General features: G+C 43.6%; 1 protein-coding gene across 1 annotated transcript in view; it reads left to right on the forward strand.

Moving 5' to 3' along the window:
• xrn2 (5'-3' exoribonuclease 2) overlaps positions 1 to 20,446 on the forward strand; it is a 108,555-nt gene that overhangs the window by 15,438 nt on the left and 72,671 nt on the right. Inside the window, 8 exon segments of the mRNA XM_038806018.1 lie at positions 2,806 to 2,878; positions 2,957 to 3,007; positions 3,176 to 3,333; positions 3,891 to 3,968; positions 4,057 to 4,190; positions 6,647 to 6,704; positions 6,791 to 6,898; positions 7,448 to 7,492. Coding sequence (XP_038661946.1) covers positions 2,806 to 2,878; positions 2,957 to 3,007; positions 3,176 to 3,333; positions 3,891 to 3,968; positions 4,057 to 4,190; positions 6,647 to 6,704; positions 6,791 to 6,898; positions 7,448 to 7,492 — 705 coding nt within the window.

Here is a 20,446-nt window from a genome sequence, read left to right on the forward strand (position 1 = left end):
TGTGCTAGTGAAGGAATCCCTTTAGCCCCGTTTCGTTAATTTTGTCTTGGCCTTTGCCTCCCTGATAGCCAGGAGAAGGATTGTGTTGAGTTGGCGGGTCTCGGAGCTACCAAAGGTGAGGGTATGTGTGAGTGACCTGGCAGAATGTTTGCTCCTGGAAAAGTCAAGTTTTCCCCACTTGGGAGTGGAAGAGAGTTTCACCCTGAGGTGATGAGCAATGTCTTCAATAAAAATATTTATTTTTTTAAAACTGCCATGGAGCGAAACTGTTGCAACACAGACTTCACATGGAGCAACTAGAAACCTACCAAAGGCTGAAATATTTCATGCATGTCAGCAATTCCAGTTAAAAAGATGGAATGAAAAAATACAGTGAACACTGGAAAATCTAAAAACAGAAAATGCTGGAAATGCTCAACAGGCCTGGCAACATCTGTGGAGAGAAGAACAGAATTTACATTTTAGGTTGATGAACTTTTATCAGAAATGGAAATAGTTAGCGATGCAACAGGGTTTAAGTGAGAAGAGTCTTGGGGAGGGAGGGGGGGGGGCGCGGAGAGGGAAGAGGAAAGAACAACTTGGAAGATTGGTGATGGGGTTGGATAGCAGGAGAGATGACATTACTCTTTGCAGCATGTATTTAACTCTCAATGGTATGTAGATACTAATTTGTGCTGAGCTTTCCATAACCTATAATGGCTACCGTTAATGATCTTTGTAATCATCGGGGTAACATGTTAGTTCCCATTTGTAACTTAGAAGAATTTTTAGTATTTACAAAATTCAGGATAATGGTTGATCACATGATCCTGTGTTAAATATGGAACGAAGATTTAAATTTAAATGTAGGATGCATGATTAATATGTTTGGCGATTGATAGTGAGGAAGAAAATATTTAGGCTGCAGGTAAGTATATGTTGACTGGCCAAGTGAGCAGACAACTGACAAAGGTAATTCAACCTAGAGAATTGAGGTGAGATGATGCAACAAGGAAACTAATATGGAAAGAGTAGGGTCCTGAGAAGTTCAGAGGAATAGGTAGACTTCTGTATACATGCCCCAGATCCCTGAAGATGGCTACAAGGGTAGAGGCACATAAGATACTTTCCTTTTTGCCGAGGTGGAGAGCATAAGAACAGAAGGTTATGCTAGATCTTTAGAAAACACGAGTTGAACTATAGCAAGAGTACATTTATGGTCACCATATTGCAGAAAGATGTTTTGTAACTCTCCTTGTTCAGGTTTGAGGCCCCAGCCCCCCACCTCAATCAAGGCAACTTAACCTTGCACTCCACACTGGCCACTGCCCCTCTCCCATTTCCCCAGCCAAGGAGTAAGGTGGTAGTGGTCACTCTGAGGATGTGGAATCAACTCTGGCAACATTTCCATTTGAGTGCATGTTCACTACAACCCCAATCTGCAGAAACCACAAATTCACTCTGCAACAATGGACGCCTCCTAGGCAGGACAAAGGGGTACTGTACTGATGGTAGGAGACCTATACGCAGGTGGCAGAGTAGCGGCCCTGGGGTAACTCTGAGACGAGCTCCAGGTCCCAAAAGGGAACACGCTCTGGTACATGCAACTAAGGAACCACCTCCGTAAGTAGACTGCAACGTTCCCCCAGTGGCCCAGACACAATGTACTGGACAGATTTCTGACATTGGATGAACTAGGCGACGGTAGCTGTGACAACATGTACAGACAACTGCTGGAGGAGGTAAGGGCACCGCTGAATGAGACAAGGGGGAAAAATAGGAGGAAGAGCTGGACCTGGAGATGGGGGAGGACTCTGGATTGGCATACTGTATAGGGCGAACTCCACCACCTCATGCGCAGGGCTGAGTCATACGCAGCTAAAGGTAGTGCACATGGCGCACCTGACCAGAACACGTGCGAGCGGTTCTTCCCAGAGGTGGAGGACAAATGTGGACAGGTTGTATATTTTTTATTCTTTTGCCTTTTTGCAATGTTGTTACAAGCAATAAAAATATTTTTTTACACCTTGTACTCCCAACAGCCAGGTTAACCTTCCTGCACTCTGAAACCAAATATCCCAAATATGTCAGCACAATAATTTATTTTCTGAAACAGCATATAATCTATTCAAGGATTCTTCAATATCAAATTACTATTTAACAAAAAAAAATAAAAAATGTTTCCAATTATGGGGCAATTTAGCATTGCCAATCCACCCATCCTGCACATCTTTGGGTTGTGGGTGTGAGAGCTACGCAGACACTGGGAGAATGTGCAAACTCCACATGGTCGGTAACCCAGGGCCAGGATCGAACCTGGGTCCTCGGAGCAAATTACTACTACTACCAAATGAAACCTGTTGCACATTTTGAAGGAGTTTTGCTCTCATTCGGTTAACTAAATTGCACTTTCAATCAATTGCCACGTTCTTTCTAAAATATATAATTGGATCACAATTATGATTCCAGCACATAATCACATTTATGCTGCCCCTCCATTTTTATATGTCTTTGAAGTGGGCTGATACTAATGTTTGAGATGCAGCTTTTTTTTTCAAAATTCTGGCACCAGTTCTTTTCACAGACATAATTTGTAGGTTTGAAAACACTTAAAACAATGGTTGCGGCAACTTGTTTGACTTGCGCAGTGTCAGAATGAAAACTGTCACAGGCTAGATATTATATCATAAGGGAATTGCAGATAAAGAATTTGCATCTGTTAAGTAAAGAGCCTTCTGTGGATTGGCAACCTTTATCGTATCATCAATGTGGAAATTAGTTCACATCAGGATATTGTAACTGAATTGCTTTTTAAAAATTTACCAGGTTATTTTGTCAGACGCAAGTGTTCCCGGTGAGGGTGAGCATAAGATCATGGACTACATAAGACGTCAAAGAGGTGCGTGTGCAACATTTTGGGGGACTGGGGGAAGGATTAGCCGCAGTCTTTTATTAAATGTTAATTTTCACTTTGCAGCTCAGCCAAACCACGATCCAAACACTCATCATTGTTTGTGCGGGGCTGATGGTGAGTAATTGTCTTATTGTTTTCATGCTGTCAACTGCGAAGATCTAAGTAAAAGTAGTGTTCATCATGTATCTTGTTAATGATCAGTTTTGTTTTTTTCAGAATTGCAACTGCAATTATGGTTGCATATAAAATGCCCATTTTCTGATACTAAACTTCTTCCAACAGCTGATCTTATCATGTTGGGATTGGCAACTCATGAACCAAACTTTACGATAATCAGGGAAGAGTTCAAGCCCAACCAGCCTAGGCCATGTGCTCTTTGCAGTCAAGTTGGCCATGAAATCAAAGAATGCCAGGGTTTGCCGAGAGAAAAACAAGGAGAGGTACAGTAACAAAAATCTGTAGAGTTGCTGTCAATATCATTCATCAATATGAAAATAAATAAAAGTTAATATCACTGCAGATAATTTGAGTATGGGATTTCTTTAATTCGTCTGAATGATTTGAGATGTAAGTACTACCAGCTCAGTATTTTATACCTTGCACATTGAAGGATTGTTTTGAGCAAAGGTTTTGTGACTTAGTTCTGTTCGTATCTGCAAATCTGACAGAAACAGTGGTCTTGATTGTTCTCATCTGCCACACGCCTCCTAAGACTCGACTAGAATCAATATTTTAAAGATATTTCATCTTAAACTCTGACCGTTGGACCTCCTAAAGTAAATATTTAAATGTTTAAGATTAAAACACCCATATGTTATACCATATGCGATTTCTCTTCTTCCTAATGCTAAATTGCCCCTTAATTGGAAAAAAAGAATTGGGTACTTTAAATTTTAAAAAAAATAAAATAACAGTAGCCAGTAGTATGGTCTTAGTTAGAAATTAGTTGGGATTAAATCAGTGGAAATCAAACTTATGGATTTGTTTTTTTCTCCAGTTTGACCAAATGGCAAGTAATTCTCCAATTGGCTCAGATGTGGAATTTATATTTATCCGATTAGCTGTCTTGCGTGAGGTAGGTTTATCTCAATAAAGAGTAATTATCTCAAAATGTTTGTTTGCTGGAATCTCAACTAAAACATTTTTTGTTGCATTTTAACTAGTATTTGGAAAGAGAATTGACTATGGCAAGCCTGCCCTTCAAATTTGATTTTGAGAGGAGCGTTGATGACTGGGTTTTTATGTGCTTTTTTGTGGGAAACGATTTCCTGCCTCACCTGCCATCGCTGGAAATTAGGTATGCCAAATCAATTAATTATTATAATTTTTTTTCCCTGTTTAGTTTGAAGATATATTGACCACATTGCCAATGTTTCTTTGAAGGCTCTGTATGGTTTTCACTTTAAATTTGTTTGTCAATTTAAATTTGGAATTTCATTATTCACGTAAACAATTGTGAAACAACCTTTAATCCTATTTTGTTCAGATTTTGGGTGGCTATTGTTATGGACACCTGGTCAGCCCTCAGCAGTAACTAAGATTCTGGACCAGGTCACAAGTTTAAATGCAGTGCAGAAATATCAATTTGTTCCAGGAGTTATAACATAAGAAATAGGCTTGGTTATTTTATAAATAAACGTTGTTAAAACTAGAACAACAATATTCAAACTTTTAAACTTCAACCCAAACAATAACAGGTTACATGTAGTTTTTAACCCTCGCACACAAGTTCCCATTAAACAGTACTTCAAGGAACATTCAGCTCTCATCCCATTGATACAGGCAGGCAAAGGTGATGTTTGCATTTATGAACAAATGTTTCTTCTGTAGTGAAGTTGTTTCAGAACTCTTATTGAAAGCCTGTCTCTGAAACAGCTTTCCATGACCTCTCTGGCTTTTCAAATCCTTCTGCTTGCTCGTTCAAAACAGGATTCTTTCTCTCTCCCTCTCTGGGTTCCACCCAGTCCCTCAAACAAAGGTTCTTTCCTGGGGTATCCAAACTTGAACCCATCTTTATCTTGGCTGTTTAATTTCCCACTCCTGTTTACACAAAGAATAAAACCATGCTTTTGATATGCGACTAACCTCACATTGATGGACAAATAGTCATTAGACTCTGTCCTGCGCCAATTGCTGGTCAGACAGAAGTGCCCCAAGGACAATGGATCTCAAATGACTCACTCTGGTTGAACAGGGGTATCCTGTGTATTCCCACGAACAAGCTTAAGTCTGAATGGGACAATATACCGTGGGCCAGGTGTGGGCATATCCCTCTGACTCCATGCTAGCAGTTTTTCCCTCTGTTAACCCCCGTATTGGCTTCAATCCCATTTCTAGACCCAAGTTCCTAATATCGCCCTCGCATGACAATACGTGAGGGTGTCTGAAACCCAGGAATTATTTTTTAATATACATTTAGAAAACCCAATGCTTTTCTTCCAATTAAGGGGCGGTAAGCACTATTGCTTCACAGCGTCAGGGTCCCAGGTTCGATTCCCGGCTTGTGTCACATTGCTGCCTCAATGTTGAGGACCTCGGTTCGCTCCCAGCCTACCTGTGTGGAGTCTGCACGTTCTCCCCGTGTCTGCGTGGGTTCCCTCCTGGTGCTCCGGTTTCCTCCTACAAGTCCCGAAAGACGTGCTATTAGGTAGTTTGGACATTCTGAATTCTTCCTCTGTGTACCCGAACAGGTGTCGGAATGTGGCGACTAGGGGATTTTCACAGTAACTTCATTACAGTGTGACAATAAAGATCATTGTTATTATTTAGCATGGCCAATTCACCTACCCTGCACATCTTTGGGTTGTGGGGGTGAGGACCACGCAGACACAGGGAGAATGTGCAAACTCCACACGGGGCTGGGAGTGAACCCAGGTCCTCCGCATTGTGACGCAGCAATGCATAACCACTTTTCCGCCCAAAGCCCAGGAATTCTGGTTGAACCTCATCATTGCTTGGTTGGTTGGTTGCTGATTGCAACAGTGAGGAGAGACAGCAGTTAACAGAAAGGAGGCCAAAGGCTTAATTGGGCTGGGAGTCGGACCCTTGCTTTCCTTGACCCATAAGAATTGTTTTAAAGAGTACAGACCTATTGGAGCGGCCCCCTCCATTTCTCTCTGGGTTTCAAAGAGCCTCAAAAGATTTGTTCAACAGATTTTAAATTTAAACGAGCTGTCAACTACATTGTAGGAACCGGTTTAAATATTCCCGTTTAGAAAATGTCCTGTCTCATGAAGATGCAAAGCTGTCCCCAACCACTGCAGCTCTAAGAATTGCTTTAGTAGCTTACCCACTGGTTAGGGATATGTTTCTTGGCTTATTTTTAACTCGCACTTTTCCATTTCCCACCACCATACCAAGTGGATATGGTAGCGGGACGGGGTGAAGTTAATAGCAAAGGGCAATGAAAAATATTTTTTAGAACTTCATTTGAGAAAATCTTACTGTTCTTTCAGCATTAAATATTGAAACAGAAAATTCATGATTCAAATTTATTTTTTATTGTAATATTTGTGGATGTTGCATAAACCACGTGATTGGACTTTTTATTATCTACAAGCAAAATTCTGTGTGAGAAATGCGCATCGTTATACTGTGTTCCCACACACTACATCCAATTCAGTACTTTGTGGGCCAGGGTGCCTTACAAAACATTTGACAGTATTATGCAATGCAAGCTGTTCCACAAAACGAAAAACTGGTGACCAGCGTTTTGTTCTTGAAGCTGAATTAGGTGCTCTGTCTGTTTCTCAGGGAGGGTGCAATTGATCGACTGGTTGGCATTTACAAGAATGTGGTGCACAAGACTGGGGTAAGTAAAATGAATAGTATTGACAAACCATTTGTTTCATTGCAAAAACAAAATTCGGAAAATTGCAAACCGTTTGTTTCTTGTAGGGGTACCTTACGGAGAATGGTTTTGTCAACTTGGAACGAGTGCAAATGATTATGGCTGCAGTTGGAGAAGCGGAGGATAACATCTTTCGGAAGAGAAGAGATGATGATGTAGGTTATCTCTGATTTTGCAGCTTACAGTATATTTTAAAGATATGCTACTTAATGACTACATCTGTTTCCAGTAAAATACAAAGTTGCATATGGTCAACTATTTCCGCTAAGTTATTCTGGCATTCGCATTTTGGCATAAAACTGCCAAATAAGCATCCATTTTTCAATAGTTACAAATCAAAAAAAAAGCATACTTAAGTTGTTGAAGGCTGTATGAACAATCAATTGTTGAATGGGGCAGATTATTTTATTGTCGGTTTCATGGTACAAATTTACTGCCTGCTTAGTTTCATGTTATTAAACTTGTGGATTGTATAAAGTGTGTTAAGACTTGAACTGACTCCAAAATTTAGTTGAGACTACTATCTCCAAGGAGCCTTACTCCTCTTGGCTTCCAACTCTGATTGAAGCTTGTGTTTATGCTGTAACTATTATAATGTTAGAATCATAGTGTGAATGAGCCATTTTTGAATTTTATTCCATTAAACTTTTAGATATTCTGTTAAACATACAAGTAATGCAACTGGCATCTATTTTTTTTTATAGGTGTCATTCCGAAGAAGACAAAAGGAAAAAAATAAAAGGATGAAAGTAAGTATTCCCTAATTTTGTTAAGCGATGAGCCTTAACCGTTGTCGGAGTGCCCAGTATTCTCCGGTGTTCAGCTGGAAAGTGAACATTTTAAAAGAGTAACTTCCAATCAAATGTAACTGGGGTTGATAAGCATTTTTTGATCAAATGGGCAGAAGTCCATCATGTTGTTTAGCTTCTGAACCATGTAATTGAGTCTGTAGAATTTCTTTTGACAGATATTCCATGCAGGAAGGAAAATGTGAGTGGCACTTAACATAGCCATTCTTGCACTTTATAATGTCGAGCCATTTTCTATTTCTGCCTTTTGTAAGGCTGGTATTCCGAACAACTCTTGTTTTTATCAAATGTTGGTACTTGAATTGATCTACAAAAGAAAATGCACAGATCTGAAGGTCATTGCTAAATACATATCTGTCGAGCAGATATGTTGCCTGCTCTGTTGTTTGTTTCTGCTTTTACTTCTGAAGAGGATTTGATACCTCAGCTGTTTCAATTTCCTCAAAAAAAAGTATCTATTTCCTTGACCGTACCAGCGAAAAGTGTAAAACAGGAAGTGGAGTGATCATATTAAATGATTAGGGGTGAACTTTTGCGTGATCTTGAAATTGACTCCTGTGAGGCCCCAACGTTACCACTGTCTCAAAACCTCGCTCCTAATATCTTGAAAAGTAATTTCTTTAGTGATGTCACTTAATTTATTTGGACCATTTTTTAGTATCTGTATAGATTTGCTATGTTAATCTAGAACATCTGGAAATTTTCAGTAGATTTCAGTTTTATTTGCATTAAGTTGAAAACTACGGCCCTGGTACAGTTTTGCCTCCTGAAGGTTTACTGATCCAAGTTAGTCCATATGGTCTGTCCACCTGCAAGCATAAAAAATAGGAACACGATTAGACCATGCCGCCCTCAAGCCTGCTATTCCATTCAACGTGATCATGACTGGCCTGCCTCAATTCCACTTTACCTCCTGCACCCATGATTCCCTTCGAGGCCAGTCTTATTTAAGTCTGTTTTAAATATGCTTAACAATAGATCATCCTTTTGGGGTGGGCAAGTCCAAAGTGAAGAAAATTCTCTTAATCACAGTCCTAAACGATTGCCTCCCTATCATAATATTTTGCCCCCAAGTCAGCAGCAACAACCTGTGTCTAACCTGTCAAGCCCCTTCAGAAACTTCTTTATTTCAATGAATTCACCTGTTATTCTTTTTAACTCCAGACAATATAGTACCAATTTACTCAAGCGTTCATCATCACAAACCCCCTCCACAGAATTGTTAGAGTACAGCACTCTTTCAACTCATCGTGCCTGCACCAGCTCTCTGAATGACCAATTTGCCTTGTCCCAAAACATGCACATTCTTCCTTTTCTGATAATCTAATTTCCATTTGAATGCCTTGATTGAACCTGCCTCAACACGCACTTGGGCAATAATTTGCAGACCGTAACCCCTCGCTGCATGAAAAGGTTTTTGCTTGTCACTTTTTTGCTTCCTTTGCCAGTTACTTTAAATCTCTGGTCCCTGATCCCTTCACACATAGAACATAGAAAAATACAGCACAGAGCAGGCCCTTTGGCCCACGATCTTGTGCTGAACCCTTGTCCTAGATTAAGAACAAATTAATCTATACCCCATCATTCTACCGTAATCAATGTACCTATCCAATAGCCGCTTGAAGGTCCCTAATGTTTCCGACTCAACTACTTCCACAAGCAGTGCATTCCATGCCCCCCACTACTCTTTGGGTAAAGAACGTACCTCTGACATTCTCTTTCTCTCTTCCCCCCCCCTCTATATCTTCCACCATGGAAATAATTTCTCCCTATCTACTCTGTCCAGACCATTCATGATTTTGAATTCCTCTAGAAGAACTTCTCTCAGCCTTGTCTTCTCCAAGGAAAATAGTCCCAGTTTCCCCAGTCTGCCATCAGAACTTAAAGTTCCTCATCCCTGGAACTGTTCTTGTGAATCCTTCCTGCACTTTTCCAATGCCTTAACATCTTTCCTAAATTGTGGTGCCCTGAATTGGACACAATATTACACATGAGGCCAAACTAGTATCTTGCACAAGTTCAACATAATCTCCTGCCCGTGTACTCTTTTTTTTTTCCCAAGACAGGTATGTCTTAAATATGGAGAAAAATTGCACACTGGACTCCTCTTGTGGTCTCGTCAGAGCCCAATGCGATTGTATCAATTATGCATTTTTCTTGTACTCCAGTCACCTTGCAATAAAGCAAGAGTACCATTTGCCTCCTAATTGTTTGCTAAACATGCATCCTAATTTGGTGTTCCTTTTCTGCGTACATCTGAAATTCAACATTTAATAGTTTAATGTCTTTTAAAAATATTCAACATTTCTATTCTTACAGTTGAAGTGAATAACCTTTCCCTTTCCTACTTTATATTCCATACATCACCTTGTTGCTCGCTCTCCTAACTCCTATCTCCTGTCTTTCTCGCTACTTGCATTCCCAACACACCTGGATAGATTATTCTCATTCTTTTCATTCAATTCATTAATATAGATGATAAATAACTGATACTCTATATTGATCCTTGTGACTTAAGAACAGAAAATGCTGGAAAGACGCAGCCAGTCTGGCAGCATCTGGAGTAATTTAAAAGAGTTGAAGTTTCGAGTCTCTATGATGTCAGAACTCCAGAACAAGTCATATTGGACTCTCAATTTAATGTTTTCTCTTAATGCTGCCAGACATGCTGAGGTTTTTCAGCACTTTGTTTTATTTCAGATCTCCAGCATCTGCAGTGTTTTGCTTTTATTTTATTGATCCTTGAGGCACTCCATGAATCACAGCCAACTTGAAAATGTCCTATTTATCCCTACTTTGTTTCTTATCCATTGACCAATCCTCCATCCATGCAAATGTATTATCCTTGAATCCTTAACTTAGTTGTTAACGTTTAATGCTGTACTTTATGGAATACTTTTTGAAAATCCATGTATTCTCCATTTACTTACCTTTATGTACCTGACCAGTTACACCCTCAAAACTCGAATATGTTTGTCCAACACTCCTTTTGTGTAAGATCATGGTGACTGACCATACTATGATGTTCTATGTGCATTTTTCAGATATATCTTTTATTAGAATTTTTCTATTTTTACAAATAATGCAAATATCCCAGGTGCAACAGGTGAATCCTAGGCCCAGGAGAATCCGGCGAATGCATATTTAAATGTGTCTCATGGCTCGTTTAAATATGTATGTCTGCATCTCGCCCAGCTAGATCCAGATCGCAACGTCTCGTGAGACTCGCACAAAGTTTTGCGAGACGTTTCAAGTGTCACGAATCTCGTGAGAGGCCTCGAGAGGAATTAAACTTCAGGGCACACATGTTTCATTTTGAGGTATGCAAGAAACAAATCCCAGCCATGCATCCATCCATCCTTGTTATATAGGTTCGCCCCAGATAGTACGTTGGTAATTAATTAGCCCTTGAACCCGTGACAACGCTATCACGTTATCCCTCCCGGGGATGTGTACTATTTTAACATTGAACTATTGTAACAATAAACTCTGGAATAATCTTGAGTTCCAGGTTTTAAATGTTTGTGTAAACTCAAACTGATTATGGCCCGTATAAACTAAGCTTTGTTTATTGGCGTGCTGGCTGGTTACTTCAAAGTGCTGAAGGGCTAGTAGCAATGCCAAGGCTTCCATTTCATGTTGAATAATTTCTTTGGCACAGACTTAGTTTTTTTTGAGAATTGTCCCACTGACCTCTCCATTATTGCTACATTGTCATCTTGTAGTAGTACTGCCCCAAACCAGGTTACTGGTATCTGTGGCCATTTTGGTCTAGAGAAATCCAGGGCAGCCAGCACTAGTTTACCCACTAATATGGCCCTCATCTCCCAAATGCCACTTGGCATTCTGTGGCCCACACCATTTCCGCTTGTTTCTGCAACATATCCAACATGCACTGAATTTCCACCCAACTGAGCCAGTCTGTGGGTTCAGTTGAGATGGATGTTGCTTTATTGGTTTGGAGTTTCCTATGTCCACATCATGATTAATTAATGTAGTGCACCCTGATGGTCCCTACAAATCTGCCCATATATTTTCAATACAGTTATTAGATCTTTTCGCTGTCCTAAATAGGTAAACTCTGTTCTAATTGTTTTAATTGTCCTAGAATGTCCGTATTTGTCAGTCTTACCTGAGGAAGGTCATACTGTGGACCTCTTCTCCTACCTCAACTCTTTCCATCTCTGTCCTCTTCTACCACCTGACACACCCATTCCTTCCTATCCTCTTCCCTACAATGGTATTTCTTCAACATGTTTATGTGGTGTAAGCGTTCTTCCTACAGGTAAGTCACCTTGCTCACCCTCCTAACTACCTTTTTAAAAAAAAGATGGAGTTAAAAAAAGATGGTTTTACGTATGAATGACAATACAGCAACAACGATAATGGTATATAACAAAAATAAAAACAAGACATGAGCCCCTCATTGTCAATATAACTGAGGCTCCAATACGAAATAACATTTTTCAGTAGTGTTAATTTTTAAGTGTTTTGACGGCTTCCTACTGGGGCTCCGACTGCTATCGGTAGGAGTTGCACCGGCTACTGGTTGGGAACAGGTCAGTGAAGAGGCTTGTGAATTTGTTCCACATACTGTGGAATCTACACTGACTCTTAATTTAAAATTTTATTTTTTTCTGATCTGAGAGCCATTCCGAGGCCCGAGGTGGTATTGCTGACTTCCACCCTAGCAGAAGTCTCCGCCTGGCGATCAGTGAGGCAAAGGCCAGTGTGCCTGCCCCCTTCCCTGTCCAGGGCTTTGGATGCTCTGACACCCCGATAGGCACGGCTCCATCTCTACCCCACCACTCTGGACAGAGCCTCGAAGAATGCCGTTCAGAACTGCTGAGTCTGGGTTAGGATCGCTCATACCTCCACCTCTGAGAGGAAACTGCTCATGCGCGTCTCGGTAAGGTGTGCTCTGTGCATTACCTTGAGTTGTATCAGGCTTAGCCCGGTGCAGGAGGAGGTGAAGTTGACTGCAGCACCTCAATCCAGAGTCCTCCCCTATCGCCATGCCTAGTTCCTCTCTTCTTCACCCCCCCCCCCCCCCCCCCCCCCCCCTTCACTTTAGTCCTGTTTCGTCCTGACCTGGGAGTCTCCTGCATATGTCACCACGTTTGTTGTCTCCTAAACAGTCCAGCCCTATCAGCGTGTCCAGGAATGTACGTGGGTCTCTGGGGAAACGTTTTTGCCTCCCCCTATCTCCGTGCCCACTTCCTCCCCCATTTCAGCCTGGTCTCGTCCAGAGGGGTCGTGACCCTTTTCTGTAAGTTGTCTATAGATGTCGCCACATTTGTCATCTACTCATCAGTCCAGCCATATCATTGTATCCAAAAATGTGTGACCGGATCTCTGGAGAAACATTTTGATCTCGATGTGGAGAAAGTCACGCAGCTGCAGGTATCTACGCTAATTCCCTTTTGGGAGTTAGCAGGGTCGCCAGTCTCTCGTCTAATTGTCATGTCCTCCCACCACGTCCCAGAAGTGCCGCCTGTCCTCGCCGGTATGAAATTATGGTTGTTGCAGATGGACATTCATGGACATCTCGCCAAGTTCGAAGTGGTGCCTAAACTGGTTCCATGTCTTCGAGGTGGCTACACCCATTGGCTCCTGGATTGTTTGTGTGTGCTTGGGGGGGGGGGGGTCTACCCTTGCAGCCAGTGAAAGTTGGAGTGAATCCCATCTTTGTAAGTCCCTCTTTGCCTTCTCCACCTGGCTGGAGAGGTTCCATTTGTGGAGCCTCGTCCAGGTGTGGGTCACCTGGATCCCCAGGTGCCTGAACATTGTCTGGGTTACTTTAGACGTCAGTTCTTCCAGCTCTGCTCCTCCCTCTTGGGGGTTTACTGGGCAGATTTCACTCTTTCCCAGGTTGAGTTTGTAACCTGAGAAAGTGCTGAATTTCCCTAAGGTATCCGGCTCTCTTTCCCATACTGGCCATGGGATTCAACACTTGGAGGAGCCGGTCATCCGCATAGAGTGACACTCTATACTTTCTGCCCCTTCTTTGAATGCCCATCTGCCAATCTAAGGGCAATAGTCAGTGGCTTGATTGCCAGGGTGAACAGGAGCAGGGATAGCTGGCACCCTGCCTTGTGCACCCTTCCCCTGTGCAGCTGGAAGTATTCAGAGCTGGTTGTGTTTGTCTGTACACTTGCCATAGAGGCGTTTCACCCATGGTGGTGAACCCTGTTCTAAACCCAAACAATTCGAGCACCTGCATGAGGTACCTCCATTCTACTTGATCAAAGGCTTTCTCAGCAATCAGGGAGACAATCATCTCTGGTGTCCTCACCCTGGGCGACGTCATTATTATATTTAGCTGATGTTCGCTGTTAGCTGTCTGCCCTTAACAAACCTGGTCTGACCTTCCGCAATCGCTTCTGGCAGGCAACCCTCCAGTCGCCTCGCCAGTGCTTTCGCTAAGACTTCTCGCATCAGAATCCAAAAAAATAAATTTTAAGTACCCAATTCATGTTTTTTCCAAATAAGGGGCAATTTAGCTTGGCCAATCCACCTATCCTGCACATCTTTGGGTTGTGGGGGGTGAGACCCACACAGACACTGGGAGAATGTGCAAACTCCACATGGACAGTGAGCCGGGATCAAACCCGGGCCCTCGGCGCTGTGAGGCAGCAGTGCTAAACTACTGTGCCACCATGCCGCCCAACAGAACATTTAAGAGACAGATGGGTTTGTATGATGCACATTCTGTTCTTTTTTTGGGATCAATGAGATCGAAGCCAGGGCCAGCATGGGCGGCAGAGCCCTTCGACAGTGAGTTATTGAACAGTTCCCGCAGATGCGGGGCCACAAAGTCTACCAGGAACCCATCTGGTCCCGGCGCTTTCCCTGATTGCATGGAGTTGATGCACCGACGATTTTGTCCAGTCCATTGTTTCCAGTACTTGTTTCTGTTCTCTCCCACCACCGGTCTGTCGAGAAGCTGTCCCATCCCCGAGACGGCGTCTGGGGTTTCGGAGGAGTATCGCCCTCAGTAAAAGTTTGTAAAGATCTTATTGACCTTTTTTGGGTCCGCTACCATCCTGCCGTTACTGTCCCTAACTTGTGCTATCTCTTTCTTGACCGCCTGTTTTCTCAGCTGGTGGAAGCTCTCCAGTGCCAGAATGCGGCTGGCCTCGTCTCCATGTTCGTAAAAGTCCCCCGTGCCTGGCAGAGTTGGTGGACTGCCTTTCGTGTGGAGAGCAGGTCAAATTCGATTTGCAGCCTTTTCCTTTCCACCAGTGGTTCCACCGTTGAGGCCGTGGAGTACTGCCGATCCCTCTCCAGTATGGAGTCGATCAGCTGGTGCTTGGTTGCCTCCTCCTGTCCTAAGGGCTTTTTAAGCTATAATTTTGACCGCCTTCAGTGCCTCCCAGGAGGTGAAGAGTGAGACCTCTCCGTTTCTGGTTGCAGTATACATAATCGTCGATGGCTTGGGATACTTTAGTACAGAATTTTTTATTGGCGAGGAGAGCTGCATCCGGCCTCCATGGTGGACATTGGTCTAGTCCATTCTCCATCCACACGTGAATGCAGTGCCGCGTGGTCATAGATTACAACGCGTGGTCAGAGATTACAATGGCGGAGTGTGTGGGGTGGGGGGGGGATTAACCACACTCTCCTCGTGGGCCTGGTTTCCCCCCGCCCATTTTTTTGCCCTTTGTTTTCCATGAGTTTTTCTCTTTCACCTCCCTTCTGCCAGGTGCTCCCTCCCTCCCGGGAAGCGTGCTGAGGCCTCCTCCTTCGCTGTCCTCCCACACATCTTATAGAGTCATAGAATTTACAGTGCAGAAGGAGGCCATTCGGCCCATCGAGTCTGCACCGGCTCCTGGAAAGAGCACCCTACCCAAGGTTTACAGCTCCACCCTATCCCCATAACCCAGTAACCCCACCCAACACTAAGGGCAATTTTGGACACTAAGGGCAATTTATCATGTCCAATCCACCTAACTTGCACATCTTTGGACTGTGGGAGGAAACCCACGCACACACTGGGAGGAAGTGCAGACTCCGCACAGACAGTGAACCAAGCCGGAATCGAACCTGGGACCCTGGAGCTGTGAAGCGTTTGTGCTATCCAGAATGCTACCCCATATCCACTAGTGTAGAGGCTCCCTTCTTGATCAGGTACCCCTAATTAACTCCTGTCCATTTCTTTCCCTGCACCCGCCATCTCCGCACCTTTGCCCGTGTTCATCCTTGCCCCTCTCAACTTTGCACCCCGCATTCTAAACCTTGTGTATTACCACTGTTTGCCCAGACTATTCTTTTGGACAAACCTGTTGGTTTCCTCTGGGGCGTCGAAGTAGTACTCTTTCCTCTGGTGTGTGACCCATAGCTTGGCAGGGTAAAGCATGCCAAATCACACCATACAGGGTGGATTTGGTGCTGTTAATTTCAGCCTGGCGCTTGACCAGGTCTGCGTAATGTCTTGGTACAAGCAGATGGAATGTCCTTTCCACTTGCACTCTCTCATGCCTTTCCCCACTTACGGACCTTCTCTTTGTCCGGGTACTTGTGGAGCTTCACAATTATCGTACCTGGTGGGACACACACACACACAGCTTTCTGTCACTGATTAAGCGACCTGTGGACACAGTCCACCTCCCAGGGCTTGGCGAAGCCCTCCTGGCCAACCAGCTTCCTGAGCATCCCCGCTAAATACTCCCTGGGTTTCCTTCCCTCCATTTCTTCCAACAGCCTCACGATTCTTATGTTTTGTCATCCTGGCCTGTTCTGGTCGTTTACTTTTTCTTTGAGCCCATTCTGTGTCTTAATCAAGCTGGCCACCTCATCTTTGTGTGCTGCGTCTGGTTCCCTTCGTCCTTGGTGGCCGTCTTGAGGTCTCTTGCTGTTGTCTCTTGGACCTCAAGCTGCTACTGCTCCATCTTGGCCATTGCTTCCCTCACGAGAGCTGTCGCAGCCTCCACTGCTGTCTTGGTGGTTACCACAAGGTCTTTTTTCAGTTCTTCCCTGTGTCTTCAGAGTTCGGAGGTGATGAAGCCTGTAAACCTGTCCATCAGCACCTGGGTCTGTGCTGAGATCTCTGGGGGGGTTGGCATTTCCCAGGTCCGTGCTACCCTCATGTGGCTCTGGGCTGAGGATTCCCTCCCCTCATCCTTGTTGGCCTTTCGACTGGGCGACTGACTTTTTCTCATTTTCCCCCCTCTTTTTTGTAGCTGCGGTTTGCAGGGGTTAGGTTCAGGGTTGTAAATATTTTTGGTGCCTGTTTGCTGGAGTTAAAAGGTTGTGGATTAGCCATGCTAAATTGTCCCTTAATTGGGGGAAAAAATGATTGGGGTACTCTAAATTTATTAAAAAATATATAAAAGCCAATCCCTTGTCCCAAGTCCTTGGCTATCATGACAACAGGCCCTATTCATGCTTTTGAGATTCTAATTTTATCTCTCCAAAGCTCTCTGTGTTTTGTGGGTGATGGGCAGTTGATTTTAATTATTTGATACCTAGACTACAAAGCATGTCCTGGAAAATTTTGAACATGAAGTTAGAACCCTGGTCAGATTGTACTTTTAAGGGTAGGCCATAGTGTATGAAAAACTGCCAGCTTAGCTGTAATTGTTCTCAAAGGTACATCTTCTGGAAAATAGGTATTCATATCCATGTGAATTTTTAAATTCTTCTAAGAGAATGACTTCTCAGAGCTTCTTGGGTAGTTTAAACTCCCAATGCTCGTGCATTGTTCTGCTTAACTCTTTCAGATAAGTCTCTCCCGGTTGTTTCTTTAACTTCCAAAACCTTTGCCTATGTGCCTCGGGAACTAAGTCGTATGCACCCAGAAATAGCCTTATTTTTCCTCAGCATAATACTTCAACCCCCTCCTTGGACAGGGAAGCCATAATCCTCCTGTGACCGGCCCGTCAATTTACTTTATCCGGGTAATGTCCACTTTTTTTTCAGCCACTCCATTTGGGTTGCTATTTTCTCATGCCATTTTCTTCAAGTTTTAGCAGGGCCTGTATAAACGTAAGCATACCGCCCCTGGGTTCCGTTCTAGGGTTCAGCTCCCCTCTAGCTCCTGGCAGCTCCCTTTTAATTTCCAGTGTCGTAAGCTGGAACAATCTCTTCTTCGCTTTTCCTTCTCTCACTTTTGTGTTTTCCTATCACTCTAATTCCAGCCTCCTCATTTCCATTTCAATTTCCATTTAAAAAAACTATTTCTTTTTTTTAAACTTATTTTATTCCAAACATATTCAAAAATATAAAAACATCAATAATCTGGAGAACATACCTCCCCCCCCCAACTCACAATTTTCCCCTTTTTCTTTTTTTTTCAAAAATAAATTTAGTACCCAATTAATTTTTTCCAATTAAGGGGCAATTTAGCGTGGCCAATCCACCTAACCTTCACATCTTTGGCTTGTGGGGGCAAAACCCACGCAAACACGGGGAAAATGTGCAAACTCCATACGGACAGCGACCCAGAGCCGGGATCGAACCTGGGACCTCGGCGCAGTGAGGCAGCAATGCTAATCACTGCGTCACGGCTGCCCGTTTTTCACCCCCATTCTCCGCGATAAACAATTCTTTAAATGTGGTCATGAATAATCCCCACCATGCCTTGAACCCCTCAATTCAAACTCAATCTTAAGTCGTACAGGTCCCCTAGCCAAGCCATCAACCCTGACGACATTGACAACCACCATTCCAGGAAAGTTCTTCGCCGGGCAGCCAGAGAGGCAAAGGCCACAACATTGGCCTCCCTCCCCTCCATCAGCTCTGGCATTTCCGAAACTCCACAAATCGCCACCTCTACCCCCACAATGTTTGCTAGCTTCCCGAACACTCCCGCCCTGTGTCTCTCTCATTTCTCCTCTTTCTCCTCCTCCCCCCAACCCCAGAACATATGTGCGTGGTTTGCTGGTCCTCGCCCACACTTCTCACATCCTCGCCTGAGTCATGTGTACCACCTTAAACTGTATGGAACTCATCCTCACACAAGAGGAGGTTGAATTCACCCTGCGCAGCGTCTCACTCCACACTCACCAACCTATCTCTTCCTGTCCCCAACTCCTCTTCCCAGTGCACCTTGATCCTCACCCCTTGCATTCCCCCCCTTGCTCACCCAGTCACCTGTATATGTCCCCAATCCTACGCTTCCCTTCCACGTCCGGATTCAGCAGCCGTTCCAATAGGGCATATTTAGGCAGCTTGGAAACCTTTGCTTCCATGCAAAGTCCTCAGTTGTAAATACCTAAATTCACTTCCCTTCGGGAGTTCCACCCTCTTCCGCGGCTCTTCCAGGTTTGCAAACCTCTTGTCCAAATATAAATACCTCGCCCTCACTAACCCCACCTCTTCATCTCCTGTACATACCATCCGTCTCCCCCGGCTTGAACCCGTGGTGTTCTCAATGGTTTTAGCAGTGGCATCCCCTCCATCCTAAAGTGTCTCCTCAGCTGGTTTCACTCTAATCATTGAATGTATTGAGCTGACCGTATATCTCCTTGGTGCCTGCGTTAGCACCACCAAGCTCTTTTTCTTTTTTGCTGTATTTCTAATTCTCTTCCTTTTTGCTGCATCCCCATAATTGTTCCATTTGTAACTGGACTGTTGCTAATTCCACTGATTTTTGCCACAACCCAGGCTATGTTTCTGGCATCTTTCACATTTAAATGTGGAGCGATGGCTTCAATTATCTCTGCAGTCCTAGCTTTAGCCTATATCCCTATTTAATTTTTTTTTAATATAATAAATCTTTATTGTCACAAGTAGGCTTACATTAACACTGTAATGAAGCTACTGTGAAAAGCCCTTAGTCGCCACATTCAGACGCTTGTTCGGGTGCACAGAGGGAGAATTCAGAATGTCCAAATTACCTAATAGCACGTCTTTCGGGACTTGTGGGAGGAAACCCGAGCACCCGGAGGAAACCCATGCAGACATGGGGGGGGAATGTGCAAACTCACATACAGTTACTCAAGCCGGGAATCAAACCTGAGACCCTGGTGCTGTGAAGCCATAGTGCTAACCACTGTGCTACTTCATTTGCCAATTCAATTAGCTTGTCTTTTGAAACCCTTGTAAATAAACCAAAGGCAAGTCCTCTACCTGAAGAAAAGCCATAGCAACTTCCAGAGCCATCCTGTTATACTACTACATACTCGGTGCCTCTTTAATTTATAAACATTGTTGTCTACCATTCCAAAGTTTACGGAACCGAGCCCCCAAATTATGTTACAACACTTTGAGCTAAGTGCTCAGTCAATTCCAGTCCAACTTGACCTGTAGTCATAATGTTATTGAAATTATCTATTAGATCTCAGAAAATACACAAAGTGTATGCCACTGCTGTGATAAGATTTGCAAATTTAAACAATTTTTATTAACAATAACTATAATTAAATCGGCAGCAAATACAACTGGTTAACTATTATCTAATTCCTAATCCCCCTAACTCACTCCACCCTCTATATGCATGTGTGTACATATATTTATTTATATTTATAGGTAAAGATAAAGTTATCATAGTCCCAGATGACCAAATGCTGCTTTCCCCTTTGAGGGGGAGAGCTAACCGTTTGTGAGTTAACCAGAGGATCACCACACCTCGGGTGAGGTGCAAGGTTGAGAAGGCGGGGCTTCATGAATAATCTCGGCCGGTATGGGAATTGAACCCGTGCTTCTGGCCTTGATCGCCATCTCAAACAATGCGCGTACACACCACCCCACACAGGCAGGCACCCCACCACACTCGTGCGCCAAGGTGCACAGTGGCTAGGCAGTGCTGTCACACCGTGTCGAGGACCCAGGTTCGATCACAGCCCCGGGTCACACTCCATGTGAAGTTTGTACATTCTCCCTGTGTCACCCCCATAACCCAAAGATGTGCAGGGTAGGTGGTTTGTACATGCTAACTTGACCCTTAATTGG

The sequence above is a fragment of the Scyliorhinus canicula genome, chromosome 1 (assembly GCF_902713615.1).
Source record: "Scyliorhinus canicula chromosome 1, sScyCan1.1, whole genome shotgun sequence".
In the NCBI taxonomy this organism is placed as follows: Eukaryota; Metazoa; Chordata; class Chondrichthyes; order Carcharhiniformes; family Scyliorhinidae; genus Scyliorhinus; species Scyliorhinus canicula.